Source organism: Magallana gigas, chromosome 5, assembly GCF_963853765.1.
Source record: "Magallana gigas chromosome 5, xbMagGiga1.1, whole genome shotgun sequence".
Taxonomy (NCBI): Eukaryota; Metazoa; Mollusca; class Bivalvia; order Ostreida; family Ostreidae; genus Magallana; species Magallana gigas.
The window spans coordinates 10,233,095-10,256,291 of NC_088857.1; the positions used below are offsets into that span (position 1 = coordinate 10,233,095).

At 32.6% G+C, this 23,197-nt stretch overlaps 2 protein-coding genes across 4 annotated transcripts; both read right to left on the minus strand.

The window, feature by feature from the left end:
* Window positions 1-2,489: 2,489 nt before the first annotated feature.
* Window positions 2,490-15,260, minus strand: LOC105317347 (eukaryotic translation initiation factor 4 gamma 2). Its single transcript, XM_020062823.3, has 21 exons — window positions 15,128-15,260; window positions 14,255-14,389; window positions 13,980-14,082; window positions 13,642-13,752; window positions 13,466-13,532; window positions 13,171-13,263; window positions 12,739-12,908; window positions 12,298-12,408; window positions 11,987-12,058; window positions 11,681-11,825; window positions 11,083-11,298; window positions 7,863-8,134; window positions 7,621-7,713; window positions 7,415-7,497; window positions 7,086-7,218; window positions 6,671-6,929; window positions 6,170-6,374; window positions 5,772-5,883; window positions 5,585-5,681; window positions 5,125-5,246; window positions 2,490-4,675 (listed from the first exon to the last, which is right to left on the minus strand). The coding sequence occupies exons 4-21, from the start codon at window positions 13,711-13,713 to the stop codon at window positions 4,616-4,618; spliced, it is 2,382 nt and encodes a 793-aa protein (XP_019918382.1). The 5' UTR covers window positions 13,714-13,752; window positions 13,980-14,082; window positions 14,255-14,389; window positions 15,128-15,260; the 3' UTR covers window positions 2,490-4,615.
* Window positions 15,261-18,498: 3,238 nt separating this feature from the next.
* On the minus strand, window positions 18,499-23,145 carry LOC105317339 (cytochrome c oxidase assembly protein COX18, mitochondrial). 3 transcript variants are annotated; one of them, XM_011413950.4, is made up of 6 exons: window positions 23,058-23,145; window positions 20,871-21,426; window positions 20,279-20,432; window positions 19,728-19,852; window positions 19,263-19,376; window positions 18,499-19,020 (listed from the first exon to the last, which is right to left on the minus strand). In XM_011413950.4, exons 2-6 carry the CDS (start codon window positions 21,381-21,383, stop codon window positions 18,850-18,852), a joined length of 1,077 nt encoding a protein of 358 aa, XP_011412252.2. In that variant the 5' UTR covers window positions 21,384-21,426; window positions 23,058-23,145; the 3' UTR covers window positions 18,499-18,849. The 3 variants fall into 3 exon arrangements, with proteins under 3 accessions (XP_011412252.2, XP_011412253.2, XP_065940991.1); XM_011413951.4 differs by having other exon boundaries at window positions 20,871-21,462; XM_066084919.1 differs by having other exon boundaries at window positions 20,871-21,393; window positions 23,058-23,141.
* Between the last annotated feature and the right edge of the window lie 52 nt (window positions 23,146-23,197).

Here is a 23,197-nt window from a genome sequence, read left to right on the forward strand (position 1 = left end):
ATATATTGAATATTATGAAATGATTCCAATTTTCAATGTTTTTTATTTATTTTCTTTACTTCAATTCGCAAATCAAATTAATGCATTAATTGATTTCATTGATTTTTTAACGCCCCGCAAAGGATTTTACTCGCAACTTTTCGGACACTGGTTAGGGTTAGATTTCATGCATTACCAGTTGCACCACAGTTGTCGACAAAGTAGCTCTCTGTGTAAATATTACAACTAATTTTAAGTAGAATAAAAAATGAGTGATCGATATCATTAACAAGGATTCCTTTTTAGCGAAGTTTACACACATTTTTTCCTGTTCTTATATAAGGTAAAATTAGCATTTGTGCAAAAAAAAAAAGTGAAGTGCTTTTGTTTCCCAGTGTTCGACATGTTGACATTTTGTATTTACTGGATGGGTGTAAATACAAAATGTACAATACAATTTTTTATTTACATCCAGCCATTGAATTAAAAAAAACAATTTGACAAAAGGTCAAACACGGTGTATCAAAAGCACGTCACTATATATTTGCCAATTTTATGAAAATTATAATTATAAGAATAGGAAAAATATGGGTTTTTCTTTAAATGACGTTGATCATACGACATCAGCTTTTTAAGTCTTGAATTGGAAAAAATCAGATGCACATAGCTAGCCTTGCTAAGCTTGTCATATGTTGGTCGTTCAAAATCTTGTTTTACTTGATCTTGTTAAGATTGTCAGATTTTTGTTGTACAAAATCTGTTATATTTGGTAATGCAGGTAGAATTCCAAATGACGTTGATACAACGTCAATGTTTAATTGCAAGGTTTACCTAGTAACCTTTACTACGACGTCAAAGTTTTGTCATGCGAAATTTTTGAGTTTATTTGAAACTATAAAAATGAAGAAAGTAAGTATTAAGTGGGTTCGATGATCGTGGCCATTTTTAGACTGTATTGATCTCCTTTAGCATATTTAAAGGGGCATGGTCACGATTCTATGGTCAAATTCTATTTTTCTGTTTTAATTATTTACGATGCTTTAGAAATGCATTTCCAATGACTAAATGAAATTGGAGAGTCAGTAGTAAAGTTATAAACAAGATACAGGGCTCACAATTCTTTTACATGTAAACAAGGCCCGTGTCCTGTTTTTGTTTACATTTGTTTAATATACCGGTAAAAGTTCTTTTTTAAGCTGATTTTTTCATCTTCTTATTCATTTTTAGCATAAATAAACAGATCTTAACGTTTACCACATTTATTTTTGGTCTAAGACAGGAGTTTTCACTTCAACGTTCAAAATGTAAACAAAAGCTTTGTTTACACAGCAAAGAATTGCAAGCCCCGTAACTCACTTATAACTCAACGAATGACACTTAAATTTTGTTTGCAGATTAAAAATGCCTATCTGAAGCATTGTAAACATTAAAATCGGGAAAATAGTTTTTGACCAAAATCGTGATCATGCCCCTTTAAGAGAAGAGCTCTATTTAAAATATAGAAAATACCCAAAACTAAACGGTAAATATGAATTTTTTCTTTACTAAATAATAGTTTATAGCTAAACTCAAAACTAAAAATCAAATCATATCTGGTAGATTTGATGGTTAATTTTTTGAGCATCCAGCCTCCTTAAGGTAAGGTCATAAAAAATGTTATGATAATAGAAACATGACAGAGTTCAACTGCTCTCACCAATACCTAGCTGTAAAAGAAGCACTAAACTAAGATAAATACATTCTTAAACAATGTCTTTGGTTTTTTTTTTGCAAAAATTGGAAGCAAATAAAAAAGGTCCGAGTCGAAAATGTTATCAACGATGCAATTATCCGTCTAAAAATATCAAGTTTCAAATAAACGGAGTTAAAATCGTAAAATAAGGAATATGGAAGCCAATGTCACAGGAAAGATCACTAGAATATGTACTAGCGTACATGTATATATAAAACAGTTGAATTTCTCCGAACAATATGTATCTTTATTTTAAACAACTTTCATGAAAATATTTTTGCAGTTTCACTGAGCTACACGTAAGGTGTTGCGGACACACGATCAGACGAAATCATAGAAGCAGGAAGGACAAAGGGGCGGAAGACAAACCTATCAAACACTATACAGATATACACGTAAAACATGACAGGGCTTGGAAAGGTTTGTTTTCAAGAAATTTATATAAATCTGTAGAAGGATATAACCGTTGAAAGTTTTATCTACACAAGAAATTTAAGGGGGGGGGGGGGGCGGGGGCTCCAACGCCTAATCCCAACACTCTTTGAATTTGTGACATTAAAACGAGCAATTTAAAATTTCATCTGCTGAACAAGTCCTGTGCATCATATGTGTATTATATGCAAGTCATATTATTCAGTATTCACAGAATGTCATATTGATTATGGCTTCATGAAAACACATTGAGCTGTCTGTCAGAAAATGGTCCATTTCATAAACAATCAAGGTATCCTTTTAAAAATATTCAACTGACAAGGAGTGCAAGAAAAAAAAAAAACAATTCAACTACATTTAGTTTTATTTTAATAAAGCTGATAATAAGCAGACAAAAAGTGAGATTTAATTTTATATTACAGCTACAAACTGCTATAACACAAGTGTAATGCTTTCGGAACTTTTCTGATAGAATGAAATACACATCTCAAAAATATGAGAAAATGCCTCAGTAAATATAAAATGAGAGGAAAAGATCAATACACGCTACCAAATTACTCAAATTTTAAAAATTAGAATAAAATAAAAGCAGTCACTTACTTCATAATTTGAACATCTGGTACTTTTAAATTCAAAATAGTTATACTGTATTGTATTTTAGTATGAATTATAAAATAATGATTCTCAAAGCTTGAAAAATCCTTTATAATAAATCTTTGAAAATGGTATGTAAATTTAGTATTTATACTACTCCGCGGAATTAACACTCCACATAACAGATTACAGAAATGGCATACAAAGATGACAGGAGTTATTCTCTACAGCATTTATACATCAACGACTAATTTGAATTTATACATGTATTTAATGAATTAAAATTTCTGTTTAAGTTTATACATAACAAAGGAATTTAAATTTAAATTAGAACTTACTGGTACACAATATGAATCGCCTCATGCCTTATATTTACATGTATATATATAGATATTTTTGAGTTTTCTATTCTTGGGATAAAACATATATACAACATGCACACTGACATAAAAAATGATTATGTTACAAAAAGATTTCAATAAACAAATGCAAAAAAAATTTACAAAATAAATTGACATTCATATTAACAACATTTTCACAATACAGCAATTGAGTCCTAGCTAAAGCAAAGGATAAATATTTCATTTATTTCCCAAAATCAACATGCAACAAATTTAATACCTTATTCAAATGACGTTATTTTACAGTTTACAATTTGATACATAATTTTTACATCTTAAATTTCCAAAAAATGAAAATAAATTAAAAAGTTCAGTATTCCCTTTTTATCATTTATCACATGAACAGTCTTACCCAAAATTTACACAGGGTGTTATAATATACAGTAAATGTACTGCTTTCCAATACAAAAAAATGCAGGTCTTCATCTTAGAAATGTACAAAGATTTCATCTTTCAATTATATAAATGTTCACATTTCACATGTAGCTACAATTGCCTAGAAAGCAGTTAGCAGGTGTATTTTAAAAAGGTAGTTTATTTTCACCAAATATGTCATTTTTGTCATCTTGCTATGTTTTTCCATCCAATAAAGATATTGCTTTCACTGTCAAAAACTCTGCAACACTATAGCCAAACAGGAACGTCTGTTTTCAGTTTAATATTCTCTGTTTCCAGATTGAACAAAAACGCAAAGTACAGATTTTTAACAAAGAATGTATGGGTGCAAAACAAAGTTTATAGATTCAAACTTTTTGGCCAAATCCCAAAATATACATTTGATTTATAAAAGTGTTCAGATGATAACATTGTCATATCACACACTCTTTTCATTCCCTTCAGCTGTATTCTGATTATACCCAATGCCAATAAATTCATGTTTTAAATGACTGGATGACTTAGTTTCTGGGGGGGGGGGGGGGGGGGGGGCGTTATTATTTATAATCTATACAAGACTTCCATACCTTTCTCAAACCAGTTTCTCAATTTATTTGTAACCCATCAGGCCATGAGCAACTTTTTACATGCATATAAATTATAGTATTGTTCAAAGATTTTCCCTTCATTACTATCTCAGTATGTCATCTTTCAATATAGTTTATCAATAAGTTTTGATAAATAATAAATGACAGAGATCATGACTAAACCATCCTTTTAGTTTTAATACAGGTTTGTATTTCTTGTTCTTGATGATACGTGAATGTTTTTCAGTGTATATTTAGATTCCGCAACCACATTATCCAATGGTCTGTATCCATGAAAGTTAGAACACATAAACTCCACCAATGAAAAGGTGGGCACTATCAAATCATGCCTTTACCTCGATACTTATTTAAGGATAACTTCTTCCCATTAATGCACATGTGTAACTGCGTCAAAGTTTTACGGTGCTTAAGAGAGAGTTAATTATGAAATGCTGACAACAACTACAATGCGCTGTAAACTTAGATCCTCTGTAGTATTTTTCGCAGCATTCCCTTTAATCTTCTTCATCGCTCTCCTCTTCTGCCTGCTCCAACCATGTTAACCACTGGTTCACCTGTAAAATAACTCAAATTTTAAAACTGTCTAACAGTATAGATATTTTCTACTAATGGAGCTATTTATGCATTATTTTCAGTTACTTTATATATTATTCTTGTTTAATTTAGGTATTTCACTTGTAAAATCTTATGTTTTCGTTGATGTAAAAAAATACATTTTTTCTCTTCACATGTGCTGTAAAAGTACATGTAAAAAATCGGATCATATACATGAACAATACTTGGAAAACTTCTCTCCAATACTATTTAATCTTTTATTTCATATTTGATATTGAAGGTTTTCTTTTTAATAAATTGACCCGGTTAAACATAAAAAAAAATCAACACAAAAGAGTCAAACAAATGTTCGACTCTAATTCTTCAAGGCTTGATGTCTTACAACAAGTTTTCCTACACACAAACACAAAGGTATTTCACTGCCATTAGCTGGTCCCTGTTACATTACCTGAAACAATGCTTTCCCTTTCCCGGGGTACTGATCATTGACTTCCTCTTTCCATTTCAAAAATGCTTCCTCTTCAACAACTTCCATGTCGTACAAATTCATAAAGAAACGCAGGAGCATGCCTGATGAATATAGAACATGTACATTAACATTGTAGAAATTTATATAAATGTGCAAGAAGTTGGTACAGGCCTTCTTATAAAAGCTTTGGAAAAGTAAACAAATTATCAACTTATCAGATAATTTTGTTAAATAAACCACAATTTTCAAAATCTAAAATTTAGTTGAAGTATGTTTTCAGTTTCTAGTCTTTTTTTTTTTTTTTTTTTTTTTTTTTTTTGGGGGGGGGGGGGGGGTATTCTCTCATTTATTCAGAGTGTAGACCTGTCTCCTTGGTTTAAAATGCTTTCATCCTCCTCTCACACTTAAGGCATTAACTTGTTTCACTACTAATATTTACCTTTAGGAAATCCATGAGAATAACAGAAGACTTGAGCTGCGTAAAGGGCAGCAATCTGAAGATCGACATGCTCATGGAGAAACATCTGTAAAACTCCCTGAAAGATAAAGATTAATCATATCACCACTGCTAAAAATCCCATGTAATCACATCATCCATGAATTTACACAAAATAACGAATCATTACCTTCATTTTCTCCAGATTCTGCTTTTCTTTATCAATCAGAGTTTTATCTGGTACCACTGTGATGTCAACATCATCTCCCATTGTTGAATCCTGAGTGACATATTTCATCAAGCTTCAAAAAGAAAAAATTCAGTTAGTAAGATATAAAATATATCCTTAATATGACTTAAAAATCTAAACTTGCACTACACATCTTTAATTATGTTTAAGCATTTTTAGCACAACATGAATTCAACCACTGGATTGTTCTCTTACAATGTTAGAAAAAAAATGAAAAAAATGTAATTGTTATTTTAAAACAATCTCTAGTGTCTAAGTCATCTTTTAAAAATTGTATATTTGCACTCTCCCAACTCTGTGATTACCCTTAGAACTGTTTCTCTCTGATATACATGTACCTTGTGGTGAGAATGTTGAGGAATCCCCCTGTGTAGTGGAGATCTGTGTTGACGTGCTCCTTTATCCACTTGAACAGGCCTGTGGCGCTGGGCTCAGTCTGCATCTCCTTACATAGCTCTGCCTGCACCCTCAGGAGGGGAAACAGGAAGCTCAGGCCCCGGTCCTCCAAAATCTCCATCATACGCTCCTTCTTCTGGTCGATTTCTGAATCAGATATATACCACATACAATACTGAGAGCCCATTACTGCAAAGTGTCTGTTTGTTCAGAATGAATCAAGAAGCATAACTCCTACTTACAACTTATTATCCCTCTTCAACAAGCTTTTTTTTGTTTCATAGTGTTACAGTGTAGATGAAGTAAATCAAGATTTAGAGTTTTATTTCAATTAAAGTATTGAATTAGTTTGTCCAAAATGGACTATTTTAGTGACTGATTTAAACCAAGCTCAATGCTGTAAAAATTGCATTCCATAATTGCAAACAATAAATTTTAAGTACCTGGCAACATTTTGATAAGATCTAGTTTGCTCTCATTGAACAAGTTAGCAAGCCAGTCTTTGCCTTTAATTTTGTGCATCTGCTGCAGCGAGATCAAGAAAAGTGGATAGTATGCCCCATTCTCCATTGGTTCCGCCAGCTCATTCAGAGTCACAATTTGACCAGTGATACTAGAGGCAGCAAATGTGGAGACGTAAGACCGAATCAAAGGAAATTCCGCCTCTAATTCACTCATCTGCTCAAAGACCGTCTGGAGAGCCTGGTGAAAGAAACATTAATAGAGATAGCTGGTCAGGAAACTGGATTTTCTGTTCCAGTTAACTAAAATAGACATATATTTTTTAGAAATTCAATTCTATTGATAAACATTGAATCACTGCCACTGAAAAGAAAAGAAACCAGAGACTGCCCTTACCTCCATAAACTGCTCTGACGTGATCTGGCCGTCAGCTTTCATCGCCGAGATCAGCGACATCATCCTCTCCCTGTCATCATCCGTCTTCTCTACTGTCATCTTCATCATCTTCGTCAATAACTCTGGTACATACCTAGAAGTGCAACAAAGATTATAATTTGTTTGGAAACTAAACATTCAAAAGTACTTGTATATAATAATTCACATTTAAAATGCTATGTATAGATCTATAATTTAAAAAATAATAAATATATATATAAATAATATAATCTAAAAGGTTTAATTTCTCTACACCAAAAACTTCATTTGATTTGTTCTTCTCGACTTACTTCTTTGGAGCATACATTTCTTTAAAAGCTGTAAGAGCTTCATTAGCCTCATTGTTTGCCAAGTAGTCTGTCAGCAAGTTTTCCTTAAAAAAAAAGAAGAATCGACCAAATTGAAATCACGAGTTTACATTTTAAATACCTTGAGAGGATGAACATCAAATTATTTATAATCATAAAATCAAACAACTGGTCTGCCTGACACTTACTACAATCTTGTGTGCTTCATCCTTGCTGGGTGTGAATCGTTTGTTTGATTTTGGCTTTTCTTTACTTTCCACCTGTTTAATTGTTATTTGTGGCTGAAATGAGAAAAAAAACACCACCACATGGCATAAGAAAATACATCAATATGTTTGTATTACCAATAACCAAATTTGATCTATACACATTCTGTAATATGACCTTGAAATGTACAAAGTCACCTGCTTAGATAAAGAATTTACAATACCTGTTTGTTGAGTAGCGGCTTTGGTGGATCTGGAGCCGAGGTCATTCTCATTGAACCACTAGGTGGCGCTGTGGAGTGTGCTGACCGCGGCAAGTTACTCGGTGAATTTGGCTTAAAAACATTAAAATTCTTGGCTGGCCTCAGGCTGATTTCTTCATTGGGGGGCACTATGACGACGGCTGTTCCATTCATCGCCCCTGGTGGAGCAGTCTGTGACTGCTGCTGTTGCGCAAGTTTAACAAATCTGGGTGGAAGATCCCTTGGCGCATTATCTGTACCAACAAATTTAACATGTTCCACATTAAAATTTATCTATAATGACCTTAATATATTAAAGGGTACCTGCAGTGCCGGTCAATTTTTGATATAATGGAGATCTATGTGTAAAAACATCATCCTGAAAATTTTACAGCGATCGCATAAGTAGTTTTCGAGATATTTGGGGAAAACCCGATTTCACACCTGAACGAGTTTTGAATCAAGCCGATTTGGCGCGAGATGAACTGTGACGTCACAGGGTCAACGCCGCTGTATGAGAAACAGGAATATCGTGTGAAAACTGTTCGTTTTCTTGCATTGTTTTATCGATATATGAACATTTTTTTCTGTTGTTTTATTTCCTTATCAACCCTGGATGACTAATTATACTGTTGTTTGAGTTTAACCTGTATTTTATCGAACAAAAATGCCGAATTCGGATAATTGTTTGCTTCATGAATTTCGTCAAATGTGTAACACATTTTACATACAAGAAATCATATTGACGCAAGCGTCAAATGGGCCGCAAAAAATATAATTGTTGTATGAATCATTGGTTGTTTACATAAAAACACACCACAAAGAAGAAAATAAGAGTTGGTTGTACTAATTTGTATGGTAAATTTTAATATACTTTCAGCAACTTGTTTTGAAGTTTAACATTTTACTATTATCGTAAAGAATCGATTTCGTTACTGTAAGCATTTCTAACGGAAATTGTATGATCATTGCCATAGTATGAAGTAATGGAGAACACATTGATTTTTACATTACTCTAATAAAAAGTTCAACTTATCATTTTTCTCTTGGAGATGATGTATTTCAAACCATTTTTTTGTTGTTGTTTTTTTGTTGCATTGTATTGAATAAAAACTTAATGCATTATATAGTCATTTTATTTGACACGGCACATAGAAATTCAAATGTATCATTTATATAAAATTTAATGACATTCAGGTCTTTCGTATTTCAGGTCTTTAGTATGTCCCGCATACCGATCCTGATGCATTGTTTTGAAAAGAATGAAGAACTCCGAAATTTTCCGAATAGATTATAGTCTCGATAAAAACGCGCCAAATACGACAATCTACTAAGTATGTCCTACTTTTCATTTACGAGTAAAACAAAAAATATGTGATATTTTCTAAAAGGCATAAAACATATTTCTACATGCAAATTTACGTTTAATTCATAAAAATAAGCATAGTATTAATTCTATTAAAAAAGAACTATCCCGCAGAAACGCAGTAACAATATTTAAATGTGTATCAAATAACGGACCGCCTTCCGGCGGCCCGTAATAAATGCACACCATATGGAGCGATATGACAATTAATCAAAGCATTATTGTTATAAGAAACATATTTTGTTAATATTGCCATTCTTTCGAATGATTTCTCAGTGACATTATTAACTAATTAATAATATTGATAATACATAATGATATTTCGTAAAAGGTAACTCGGGGTCTATTCCTAGTATAAGGCATAAAATTACAAATGATGTCGTCCGATTATTCAATAATATTGATATCGGACCAATAAAAATCAAAACAGTATGCATTCTTTAACAAACATACACGGGATTATTAACGGATCAAGGCGAAAGTCCAAGATGGCTGCATGATTAAGTCTGTCTCGTATTCTTTAAAAAATACGATAATGGAATTTAATTTTACATTTATTTACATCCTTTGTCAAAATGTTACAGTTTATTTATATTTCATAATGATCCGTTGTCAGTATTACAATTTAAGCTATACGGAGTTACATGTATTTAAAGCGGTTAATTGCTGACCATAGCGCTCGAAAGAAAGTTGCACTTTATAAAATAAGAAATTATAAAGACCACCGTAATTACTTCCAAAATAATTACTTGATCACATAAAAAAGGTTTCAATTGCTGAATTGTAACTTTGGTCATTATTTAAGTGATTAGATAAGTAACAATAAAGGCATTTACTTCGAACATTAGTTTTACCATTTAAATGTATCATGCATGATTCTTTAATCACTGATTGACGGACTATACACATGTTTTAGCTGACGAATGCTTGATTTTACACAGTCTAATTTATTTTTCTGTTTTATCTTTTAACAATTGAGTAGCTAATTATACACAAATCAATTTACCAGTCTAGAGGTGTGAAACTCTCTTTGTTCACCAGACTCGTGTACCTTGTGTATACATACCCCCAGATACACGTGTGTCTGGAGCAGTGGCTTCGTTAGTTTACCTGTTTACCTGTGTCATTGTCTCAGATCACTCGTGTGTGAAAGATATTATGTAATCAAAAAATGAATAATGAACATAAATCAGCCCATGTACGCGTTTCAAGATATCGTATTCATCGGTAAAAAGGCGACGAGAATAACAAATTTTAAAATCCTTTAAAAAGAAATCTGATTGTAATAAAATAATAACGGATACAAATTTCTAGATCTACAATACTTAAAATAACAAGACACGTCAAAACATTAGACCTATATCGATCATTTTGGCTGAAAAATCGAAGTTAATTTGTATAGCTTTGTAAGGAAATTTCCCTCCCGTTGACCTCGTGACGTCACTTCCGCTGAAGCCTCGTTATCGCCTAATTCTGTTTTCTCTTGATTAAATTTCCCAAAGCAGGTAAAAATAGCCACTTTGAAGAGGCGTAACTCCGTTATTTTTGCACCGATTTTGATGCGGTTTTTTGCATTAAACTTTGGTAAATAAACTCTTTAACATAGACTTCACATCGGCTCGGCTGCAGGTACCCTTTAAGGTCATTATATATAAAATAAAGATACAATGTCCCTATAAACCAAAATGAATTTCTTAAGAAACTAGTGCAATGATTTTCAAATAAAACAGTGCACAGTTGTCTTGCCCTAAAATTCAACACCTATCATGTACATATATTTGAGTTTTCAGACATTTGATAACATTTCAATGTGCTTAGTAACTACAGTTGACTCACTGTGAGGTGCCTGGAACTGTTGCTGCTGATTCTGTGGAGAGTGTCGCCCCATGGTGGGACTCCCCCCGTTTTGTCTCCTCTGCATCCCCGCGTCCTGACGCTGCTGATTATTAAACTTATTGAACCCCTGCCCCGGCTGCTGCATCATCATTCTCTGTTTGCCTCCCATGTATCCTGGCATGTCATTAATCACGCCTGGCCCTGTCCCTATCGAACCTACAAAACATGTTGCACATAATTCAAATTCCAAATCTGATCTACAATTGCAAGGTTTCAAATGTGATTTTTTATTCAAACACATATGTTGTACTACAGCTAATATACACTGACATCTAATTTACAGTGTTAAGACCTCTTATCTAATTTTTACAAAGTTTTCAATCCACAAAATAATTGGAAAAAAAAAATCATAAGCAATCAAGAAATTTCTGTAATAGAAGTGAGGCGAGTTCAGAGCGAGCGCTTGCGGTAGCTTGCCAAAATTTGTGTTGCTGGTATAGGGAATTTTGGCAAGTGCTCGCTTTGTTGAACTGCCTCTGGATTTCTTGCACTGTTTATACAAGTTCAAACAGGCTAAAGGACAATCAGAGTAACCTACCCATCATCATGCCTGGACCTGACATTCCAAATAAATCCCCCATGTTTCCCTGCTGTCCAGACATCCACCCCTGCATGTGCCCGTTCATCTGCCTCCCCCCATACATCCGATTCTGTTGTGGCATTGGATAATACTCTCCATCATGCTAATTTGGGCAAGAAAAGAAACCAATTAATTTCTATTATCTATGTACCGGTACAATGTACTCAGAAAGACAAAATCTATAACACATTCAATATCACTGCACCAAATGCTGTAAATTTTTCTCTTATTGTTTTCATTATGATTAAAGCTTTGATGGCTTACATCTGCGGCTTCTTTCCGTATTTCTGTGATAGTTCTGGGTCCAGTGTCTCTATTAATATAACGAGGTTTCCACTGAAAGTGTGAAACAGTTGCATTATATCCAAATATCTGATAAGCTTTTATTCAATAGTATACTGAAACATAAAGATAGAAATATAATACATGTACTTCACAGCATTTAAATTGTCAAAAGATGAACGCTTTTTAGTTAGATTTCTATGACTTAGTACAAAACAAAAATGTAAAATGTTAATAAATTGAGAAGTAGGGTTTCAATGATTACAATGGTTAGCAAACCAAATATCTCTTACTCCATTCTTTCTCAGTTCCTCCACATCCTGCAGCATAAATCGAATTCTGGAAGGCAGCTCCTCTTTGTTAGCGAATGACTTCATTCGTGCAAAATATTGATCCATCCAGGACTAAAGAATATTATCAAATTAATATACATGTATTTATGCCCATCTCTGGCACAGCTATAAATATCAAATTTCAAATGCCCAAGACATGATAGACATTAAGATGATAGATGGAATATTTGGTACACATAATTTATCACGTTGTTGGGATATTGATTATCAGATTTGATAAACAGGTACCCCCACAAACAAAGGAAAAGCCCTACAAATTACAAGGATGTGATGACAGAGGAAGAGAAGGGAGAAAGTCAAATAAGTTGGGTGTGTGCACTGATTTTAAGAATGACCATTCTGATCTATGGAAATCCCTCAAAATAAAATCCCTGAAAGTACCTTGGCCTTATTGGTGTCAAGGCGTCGTCCAACGGTGCGCATTAGGTGACAAAGACATTCAAGATCTTCAGACATGTCTGCAAGGGGAATATTCTTTTTCTTCTCCAAAAGCTGTTTAATGCATTTATGTAGAATACCTTCATGAAGCATTTCCAGTTTGCCGAGTTCACCTGCAGGTACACAAAAATAAACAAAGGTCAGGTACCTGTAGTCTAGATCTGTTTTTAATCTATACTTATTTTCATCTAGAACCTGATGTAAACAAGCGATATACAGATGTTGCTTGTTTTTAATCAATACTTATTTTCATTAAGAACCTGCTCATGCTGATGTAAACAATCAATTTACCACCCCTGCATTTCCTCTAACAATTGTTACTGCACTTTAAAATCCAATAATGATTAATAAGCTGTATGGAAACCAATCTCTTACCAATGAATTTGATGTTGCCAAGCATTTTCTGCTTGGCGATATGATATTGTTCTGCTTCATCAGGTGTGAGGGGGCTTTCTCTCCGGTCGTAAACTGTGAATATACCGGTACACAAAATAAATATCAATATGAAAACTCTTCCTCCGTAGCATTTTTGTACATCATCTTATACCATTTTTATTTACTTGAATGAGATGTTTTTCCTGTGTAAAGGATTGAGAATAAGTTTCATACATTTGTCTATACTTATCGGTGTAGCTCATGTTTTAAGATTCATAAATATTATTAGGCATACCTTCTGTGGCTTTGGATCTGTTTTCGAATTCATCCTGGCACTTGTTTAAAAGAAGTCGTCTGAATGTCTGTAACAAAACTCATATTATGATATACACTGCAGAGGTACATGTATACAATATTCAACATTGAGAACACAGAGTTATGTTGTACATTTAATCTTAAAGTTTAACTCACTGTGATATTTGATGAATTTGGTTCAAAATTTGGTGCGTCTTCACATAGTTGATGGCATAGCTGTGCGTACATAGAACTATACTTGGGTTCATCAAGAGCTTTTTCAAAAATCTACAAATAAAAAGAAAAGCTACAATATAAGCAGTATAAAACATACATGTATAGTTTTGATATCAATAAGAAGCTGAAACACTAAAATCAAGAAATTACATGTACCGATATATTAACAATTTAGCACATTCAATTCAGAATATATTTCTATAATCAATAAACTTTCAAAAATAATGCCCTGACTTACATAATTGCTCAGTGTTACCAAAATAAACATAAAAACTTACCAATAAAATAATTCCTTTCAGGATAACGTGGGATTCAATTCCTACATTGAGAAGTTCTAAACTGAGTTTGTCAAATTTTTCTGGTGTAAGTTTGTTGAGTATTCTGGAATTAAAAATAAAGAAAATTAATCACATACAGGTAATATTCAAAGAATCAGACTTTGATATTTATCAGATGAACTAGTAAGTGAAATATTAAACCCCAAATCAGAGTACTCATTTTATCTGATTGAAAACAAAGATGGACTATATAGTACAAATGTATATAAACTAACCCCCTAACTCGTCGAAAGGTAAAATCGTTGCGGTCATCATGGTTAGCATCTCGCTTCAGTGTACTTGGAGGTACCCATCTAGAAGCTGTAAGTGCCTGAGCACTTGTGCCAGAAAATTGGGGTGGTTTCTCGTCCCTGAAAATTCGTAAAATTTCACTTATTTAAAATTAAACACTATGCACAGTCTATTTTGCAAAACACTACATCATAGCACTGGTACAGTACATTAGATTAAAGACTGAAAATGTTGCTGTTTCACACCAAAAAGATTTTATTTCTCTTTTTACTTATGTTGTTGATGAGTTTGTTTATAACACATAGAATTTGATTGTCAGTTATATCAACAGTATAGTGAAGACATCCAATACATGTATACATATGGATAGAAAACTTTGTTGTTGGTGTTTTAGACAAAGAGATTTGAAAATCATTTCAACTTAAATACAATCATGTCTTGTGGTAATTTGAACTACTTGTTAGTTGGTGATTCAATGGTTCTATAGCTGTCTCCTTACAATAAACAAAATAAAGAATGTAAATGTCCTTGGTAGGTAAAAAAAGCTTTCCTGTTCACTGCATTAGTTCCTTCTCTACATTTATTTTGTAAACTATCTTCTAATACCATAAAAAAAATTAAAATTCAATATTTAAATTTAGTTAAGTTTGCAGCAGTGAGAGTAAGGGTGATGTCATGTTGTTCTGGAATCCAATTTAAGTTTCCAGTATACTTATATCACTTAAACCTTAGAAGGACTTGTGAAGTTCCAAATGCCCCTCCCTTGGAAAAATGATCATTTGGATCTGCACTGGTCTGGTATTCTTAACAGTAACTGAGTAAGTTCTCATAGTCGTAGTTAGAACATATATACAAACCTTCCTCCGGTGTGTGGAGAAGCACCACCCACTTTTGTCTGTCCGTCCAGAATGTTGCTTGTTTCTAACAGTACTTGGTCCAACACAAATAGGACAAAGAAATACAAAAAAGAGGTGATTCCTCTTCTTAGCTCTCAATCTACAACAAACAACACTTCATTTATATAACACCTTTATGCATATCTTATGTAATATAAGGCAATGTTTAATGGAAATAAATAACATAAAATACAGACTTTTATTGATTAAACACCCATATATATATAGTGGTACACGCTGAATGTTCATTGTAGTTGTGATGTCATGTTTTATGTAAATCAGCCGTTTGTCTTTGTTAATAATGGATTCCTTTGTTTCGTACCACACAATGAAAACATGCCACAGTGGACAAAATTACGCCCTTTTTACGTTTTTAAAGTTTTATAAACGTGATTTTACCGTGAAAATACACAGAATATTTCCTCGAACGCAGTCGACAACAAATCTGCGTTAAACCACCAAGGAGCTCGTGCTTGTTCCCACGTTTTCACGCTTCAAATTCGTGTCCTTCACCGGTCGGAGACAAAAAATTTGACCGCTACCCAACACTTTACTAAAAGAGAAATACAATAAACGACTAAACTTACCTGTTATAAAGTTTATTTCTTCCTGTATCGTTGTGTTTGTTAATCAACTGCCTAACTTCTTAAATATTCGAGACGAATGAAAAACATGCGAGGGATTGTGGGTAATGTATGAGTAATGCATTTCAAAAACAAGTTATCTGCCCTTGGATGCGATCGAACTTTCAACTGATATTTCAGAAATCCAATAAATAAATAAATGTTAGCTAGATTGTATATTTTTTGGACATGAAGTAAACTGATTTATATTCCTTTCTTAAAACAATTATCAAAGGGAAGAAAATACATGTATTCATAATTATAGTGACGTTATGTATTTTAAAAAATTAATGAAATATTAATAATAGCAATAGAAAGTCAATTTTTTTTAACTTGTTAACCTGCGTAAATGCATACTATATGGTTGTTATCGTTCTGACATGTTTTTGGGATGTGTTGTAGCATGTACATGTATCAGAATCAATACTGGTTTTAATACCATAAAGTGAGAATCTTAAAGATTCCTGAGCATTCATAGATTAATTTTTTTTCATTAATGGTTTTTGTAATTGATTAGAAACGGTCATAAATATTTTTAACAACGAGGGGTACATTAACACAGAACAAACATAAGGTTACTTTATTCTAAAATAGTTAGAGCTGGTGAATCTCTTAAAATATATCCCCGAGTACCCAAACTCCGTCACCATAAGCAGAAAACCTCCCGCGTTTCTCTGTAAATTATTTTTTGTGGTTTTTATCATTTGCAATCACTAAATATAATCTGAAACAATATAATTTATAGAATTATTAACAAAAATATTTTTATTTTTATTCAAATAAGCCCTCTGAATACGACGTTTATCACTGACGCATGCCTATTATATCTTATGAACCTAACTCCGTCACCCACATGCTCTATGATATGGCAGGGAATGAAGACACATTAACAATTTAGTTAAAACTCCATTTGTATCGAGGCCAAGTTATAATAAGTAAAAATGGTGCATACAATTTAAATTGTATTTAATTTCATCGAAATGAAATGATCGCCAGAATAAAAAATGGGTCCATGTAACAACAATCACAATGGCCTTTTCAGAATGTATGGATGCCGTTTGATTTCTGTCCTTACATATTTCAAATATTTTATATCATTAATTAATACATTACTTATTATATTATTTATTTATTACATTTTTAGAAATGTAGCATATTCTAAATAGCGATATACCGGATATATCTATACCCTGTATAAGGCAAAAGTATCGGCATGAGCGATTTGACGTTATCATCAAAAGTAGTGCACAAAGGCTATTGCGGACTGAAAAAAATGTATTAATTACCTTAATCAAAAATATATTACATGTGAAATGTTTCATCTTGACCTTTCTAAAGAGGGCTGACCACCGTAAATGATCGAATGGGCCCGCATCTCAGAAATATCGATATTTTAGTGCACCCGTGAAAAAGTTTTAGCTGATTTCACTCAATTAATGATGCATAAAATAAACAAGGTTTAATTCTGTTATTTTTTGACACATTCTTAAATTTAACCGTTGCAAATTGTTGACATTTGATTAAAGATTTTTGACATGTAAAAAATGACGTCATAATCGTACTTGATTTCAAACAGCGAGGAGTTTCCCGAAAGTGACGGAGTTGGGGTAGTGACGGAGTTAGGGGGCTATGCGATATATATATATATATATATATATATAGGTTAAAATGAATCTAAACATGACCACTTTGCGATTTAATTATATTTTTCCTTTGTTTTCTTTACCAAGATTAAGATATATCTAGACAGAACCACTTTGCGCCCCCTTTAAAAAAAAACGCTTCTTGGATTATAAAAACATTCTGTAGCTATACCGAATCCAGTAATTCCTTGATATCTTAAATTCTTATCGGTTTTAAGAATTTAGCCAATTTATGTAAAAAGCATAGAATTAAGTGTTCTTGAATGTTTTATTAAAAATCAATCTACTATGCTGTGTACATGTCATTTGCTATAATTGTTATACTCTTATAATTTTTACACTATTCATTGGCATGTCTTTCTCTTGACATGTAATTATAAAAATATGTCATGTACTTGTCCGTTCTGGACTCTGAATTAGAAATAAATGATCTGTATCTGTAGCTCTGCGGTAACCATTGCAATTAAACGGGGAAAATCGTTTCTACTTTTTATTGTTTGTAGTATTTCTAAATTGTCTGTACTGCAGTGGATATTATTTAGAAAGTCTTCATACGTCATATTCGTAACGATTTTCAAATCAGTTGTATGATTTAGAATGTCGTTTGTTATATTTTTTAAGTCGTTTGTACGATAAGAAAACTGTTTGTACAATAATTGAAAAATCGTTCGTACAATTTCGAAAATTAATTGTACGTTTTAGAAAATAGTTTGTACGCTTATTAAACTGTTTCAGTCTTTCCACAGAATCGTGCGCAAAAGCAAGTGCTGTTTCGGTATAACTTGTCCATATCAATATGACCAAAATAATCAAAGTACTGAAATATTGATGGTAGCTTGTTCTGTGAGAGCTGCTTTAGATTAGTATCATATTTTTATTTTAACTGCTTTCTGCTTATTTTTTCTCTGTAAGTTGTTACAAAATACCATTTGACTGAGATACTCTGCTTAGAACTGAATAACATACAACCACGCACACCTGACATTTATTTTTCTCCTAATGAAAAAAAATACCTCCTACATAATGTCAGGTGTTTTTGCTCACAACAAAGAGAGTACAATAGTATTTCACATTTATTTACAGTACATATCACAGGTGATAATTTCATTAAATTAAAGATATCAGGATGTTATCAAATACATGTACAGGTACATGTATTTATCTGTTTATGAAACTGCTGATTTCATTAATTACCACACATTAGACAGAGGTTGTTTTTATGATGGGCATGAAATTGTATTACAATAGCAACAAATGTTTTAATTTTCACCTTTTTTTCATAACATAACATACAGACAACACTTATATGATTCATGACATGTTTATCTACCATATAAAAGAAACATTTTTGAAAGCAATTTTTATATTGGAAATCTCCAATACACACATGTTTATAACACATGAAAGACCTCTGATTTTATTTGTTAGAATTGTCACTGTCTTCTGTTTGTTGACTACTTTGAATTCTCTTTTTCATGAGTTGTTCCAGACCTGGAATATTTAGGACACCCTGAATCTTCTTATTGTTGAGCAACAACAGCTGAATAAGGCTGCACAGTGCCGACACAGACCAGTAGAAAGTGATACACTGAGAGAAAGAGAGAAAACTAAAATCAACAAAACACTGAAGTATGGTGCAACTAGAAACCATGATTTGAAAACAACATACAGCTTGCATGTTATGCATAATCGAATCTTGAAAATTGGCTTAAAAAACACTGCAAATTATGAAAAATCAAATAAATTGCTTTCAAATATGTTAAAATATTTATAATAAACAATTCCTTATAATTCTGAAAATGTTTGGAAAAGACAAAGATTCCTACTTACTGAAGGCATAAGTGTGCTGATTGAGAATATAGCCACAGAATAAAACATCATTACCCCTGTTAGGACCTTAGCCACACCGCCTCTCTTTAATCTATTGATATCATATAGATTAATCTGCAATTAAAAAAACCCCACAGGTGACTGTTACAGTATTGTTTCTTCATATAAAATCTTATGATGATGACACATATAAATACATCAATTGATTGACACAGTACTGTAGATTCCTCATTTTACGCAAGTACTTAATTCTACGATTCAACCGATTTGCAACAAATAGTGAGAATATAAAATCGGGAATGCTGATTTTTTTTTGTTATAAGTGTCATTAAGTTTACTTCTGTTCGAATAATAAAATAAAAGTGTGATTTCAAAATTCTGCAAGAGTTTTCTGCTTATCGCGATTTTACACGGATATTAATTCCTCATGTTGAATTAGGAATCTACAGTATGCTTAAGACTTACTGCAGCTATGGTTAAATTTGTAGAGAGAAGAATTACAGGCAAAATATACAACTGGTCAGGAGTTAAAAGATTAGAAAACCACAGAGTCCCCTCAGTCTTCATACCCTCAGCCATATACTGGGCAGCTGAAAGAGATACATGTACCCATCTTTGATGATCAAAGTTTATTAGATCCTGAAAGCATGCATGCATTACTGAAAAAATTTGAAACCTGTAAATGTCTCAACACTTAACACACCCTTTGGTTTGAGAATCTCATGATTTATTAAGAGGGCTGGGTGGTCATAGCCATTTTTAGACCATATAAATCTCCTTAAAAAGAAGACCCCTGTATAAAGATATAGGAAAAAATTCAAACTTAAGTAAAAATTTATGGATTTTTCCTTCACTTAATAATAGCTAAACAAATCATTTTTATCTAAAATTTAAGATAGCTGATCTCATGGTAATTATTTTTGACCACCAAGCCTCCTACAGTTGTGACATTTAAAAAGCAGAAAGAATGAGTTTTATACCTCCTTAAGATGTGACAGAAAGAATGAGATATATACCTTGAGATTTGTCAGCCCAATAAAAGGAGCCTGACAGATGTCGCAGAGAAAAAGACAGCGATAGCCAGATTGGTAGCTGAGCAAGAACGGAGGCAAATCCTTTCAATGGATGACAGTTCTCCTTAATGTAGTATTCCCTTACAAGCTTATTTCTCTGAAAGTGGATTTTATTTTACATAAATATAATACGGTGGATTTTATACAATATTTCGATAATAGTCATAATAATAGTCGACAATAAAAGTCATAAAAAAGGACATGTATTTTGGTATGCTAGATTTAAGTTTGTAAGGTTTATTTGATTCCTTTTTTCTGCAGATATATATTTTTAATTCAAAATCACATAATGTAACCTGTAAAATCATTATCATCTCTGAATTTCAGGTGAGGTTTTATGTACAAACATATTGAGACGAAATCAGGCAAATTGTAATGTAAAAATACTTTTGGCTTGTTGACCAAAACATTGCAACCTCTTCTGTATTGTTTTAAAGAAATATATCATTCTTTATATTGAAAAGACTGTAAATAGATGATACATGTACACCTACATTCTTTATTGTTGATGTATTGATCACTAGCTGATACTTACATTAGCATTAAATATACTTTTAGCATCCTGCTGGGTATATCCTCTGCTTCTGGCAAGAGCTCGCACCTCCCTCTCCAATTGTGGTAGAAGTTCTGTTACCATTTTTTCATTCATCAGGCTCCGCCTACCTTCAGCTTTCCTTGCGTGTACCGATAGAGGAAAGACAACAAAAGCTTTCAGACCAACAGTGGCCACACAGATTGTTGCCCACCAGGGCAGTCCAGTGTGATCATGGCAGAAAGTCAAAAATTTCATTGCTGTGTTCACAAACAGTGCATCTGGTCCGAAATATTCTGTAGCAATGTGCGTCAATGTCCCTCGAAAAGACTCAGATGATATTTTGCGAAGGTGAAGTTGTTGATGTGTCCGAAATGGTGGATTTTTTCTGTGACGTACATTTGAATGTTTTGGTTTTTCTGGATCTGCACAATTTACAGCCACTGCATGAAATGATCGGAGTGCTGGTATCCTCCTTGATGATCTCACAAATAAATTAGGAATTGCAGGGAGCATTTTCCACTGACTGGGACCGAGAGATGGGAAATCAAAGATTATTCTTAAAACAAAGAATGAAACTTATCAATGTATTATGCTGCAATAAATATAGCATGCATTGAATATTATAAGTGCATATAATAGAAGGAGTATTATCATGATTATATTTACTGTAAACCAGCTTTTATTCGCGACGATTTTATTTTGCAATTTGCCGGAGATAAACTGGTTCGCGACGACTTTTTTTCACAACCATGCTTAAACCACACTCGTAATGATATAACACCCATACAGTCGTTTTACCGGTAACAAATATTTGCCAGTATCGAATAATTTTTAAAAAAATTATTGGTGAAAAACGAAGTTAAGCTAGGTAATTATAATACAGAAATAAATATTCTATCAGTGTGTGGAGTTGTTTGACATTTGCACGACTATTTACCGTATTGTTTACAAAATAAAAAGGTGACCCAAATATGAGCTGCAGGAAGTGCATGGCAGAAAAAACGAAAGTGTGAACACAATTAAACCTAACTATGAAAATAAGTTTGTTATTGACCCCTTTTTGTTGGATAATTATTAATTATAATCAATTTAATAAGATTATGCATCATATCAAATGCTAATGGAGCTTTGAATGAAATTACGACTTCAAATAGAACCACATGTAGTTTTCCTAGTTTTGGTTCATTGCAATAGAAGTATTATTTGGCTGGATATAATGATAGATATAAGGGCAAAACAAAGGCAAATGGCAATTACTTATCATCAATTACTATTATATAGTGTTTTCATGAAAATAAAATTTCATAAAGTAACGCAAAATGAAAACTGTTCAAGACCAGTTTCAATTTGACGGGAAAACGGTATGATAAAAATAAATGATCATATTATTTGTTTAAATAACATATTTCCAAAACTATTTTTCCTTCTACATTTATAAGTCTATTGACATGTACCTCTAGCGTATTTTTGAAATGATTCCGCCCCAAAATATTCGCTCAGAAGTGATAGAGGGCACCTGGTTCGATACTGGAAAACTGTTTGAAACTATGAAAATGGAGAGGGTGTTAAAATTAAAATTACTATCTCTGTAATTCATTCTTTATATTTTAGGAAGTTTGATACTACATTTTAGAAGGACAAAGAAACGTGATTTAAACAAAAAAGAAAAACATTTGGAATTCCGATAATAATAGTCGCATGAATGACGAAACCACATACTGGTTCGTTACCGATAAAACGATTGTACGGCAAAGACCAGTTCGTGGCAAGAAATATTTGCGAGGAAGAGGCTCTCGCGAATCTCGCAAACATTTCTCCCACGCAAATAAAAGTTGGTTTACAGTATACAAAAAATACTAAGCATCTATCAATATAAAGATAATTTACCAAACGTTAACCGCGTATATCATTGAATACCATCTGCATTTTAACGACAGAACATTCTATCTAAGAATTATCACAAATCAGCATTTTCCCCAGTATATCAATAAATATGAAATTAAAGGACAAAATGAATGTTCTACAGAATATATACATGTACAGTATATATGTATGTAACATTTATTTATGTCTTTGGTGTGTGTCACCAATGAAACTTCAGTCACTGTTGTGTTTATGTAAAAATTTAAACTGTAAGGGACATGTTTATAGAATCATATGCTGTACAATTACTTAAAACATATTTACAGTGCTGTGACTCTTCATGATCATCTGCTCAACTCATGACCCCCACATCATGCACATGTAACATTGTAAACACAGAATAGGATTGGCTAAAATCAGCAAAAATGTCTGTAGACATGGTAGATAATTAATTCTACAATACG

What these genes read in the sequence shown, in the direction of transcription:
- LOC105317339 (XM_011413950.4), bottom strand. Translation starts at nt 21,383, where the DNA reads ATGCTCCCTGCAATTCCTAATTTATTTGTGAGATCATCAAGGAGGATA. An exon ending in CAAATTTAACCATAGCTGCA is followed by an intron (nt 19,377 to 19,727) that starts GTAAGTCTTAAG and finishes TTTTAATTGCAG; the next exon opens with ATTAATCTATATGATATCAA. An exon ending in TCAGCACACTTATGCCTTCA is followed by an intron (nt 19,021 to 19,262) that starts GTAAGTAGGAAT and finishes TCTTTCTCTCAG; the next exon opens with TGTATCACTTTCTACTGGTC.
- LOC105317347 (XM_020062823.3), bottom strand. Translation starts at nt 13,713, where the DNA reads ATGTACGCACAGCTATGCCATCAACTATGTGAAGACGCACCAAATTTT. An exon ending in TACGGAAAGAAGCCGCAGAT is followed by an intron (nt 11,826 to 11,986) that starts GTAAGCCATCAA and finishes TGCCCAAATTAG; the next exon opens with CATGATGGAGAGTATTATCC. An exon ending in ACAGTTCCAGGCACCTCACA is followed by an intron (nt 8,135 to 11,082) that starts GTGAGTCAACTG and finishes TTGTTGGTACAG; the next exon opens with ATAATGCGCCAAGGGATCTT.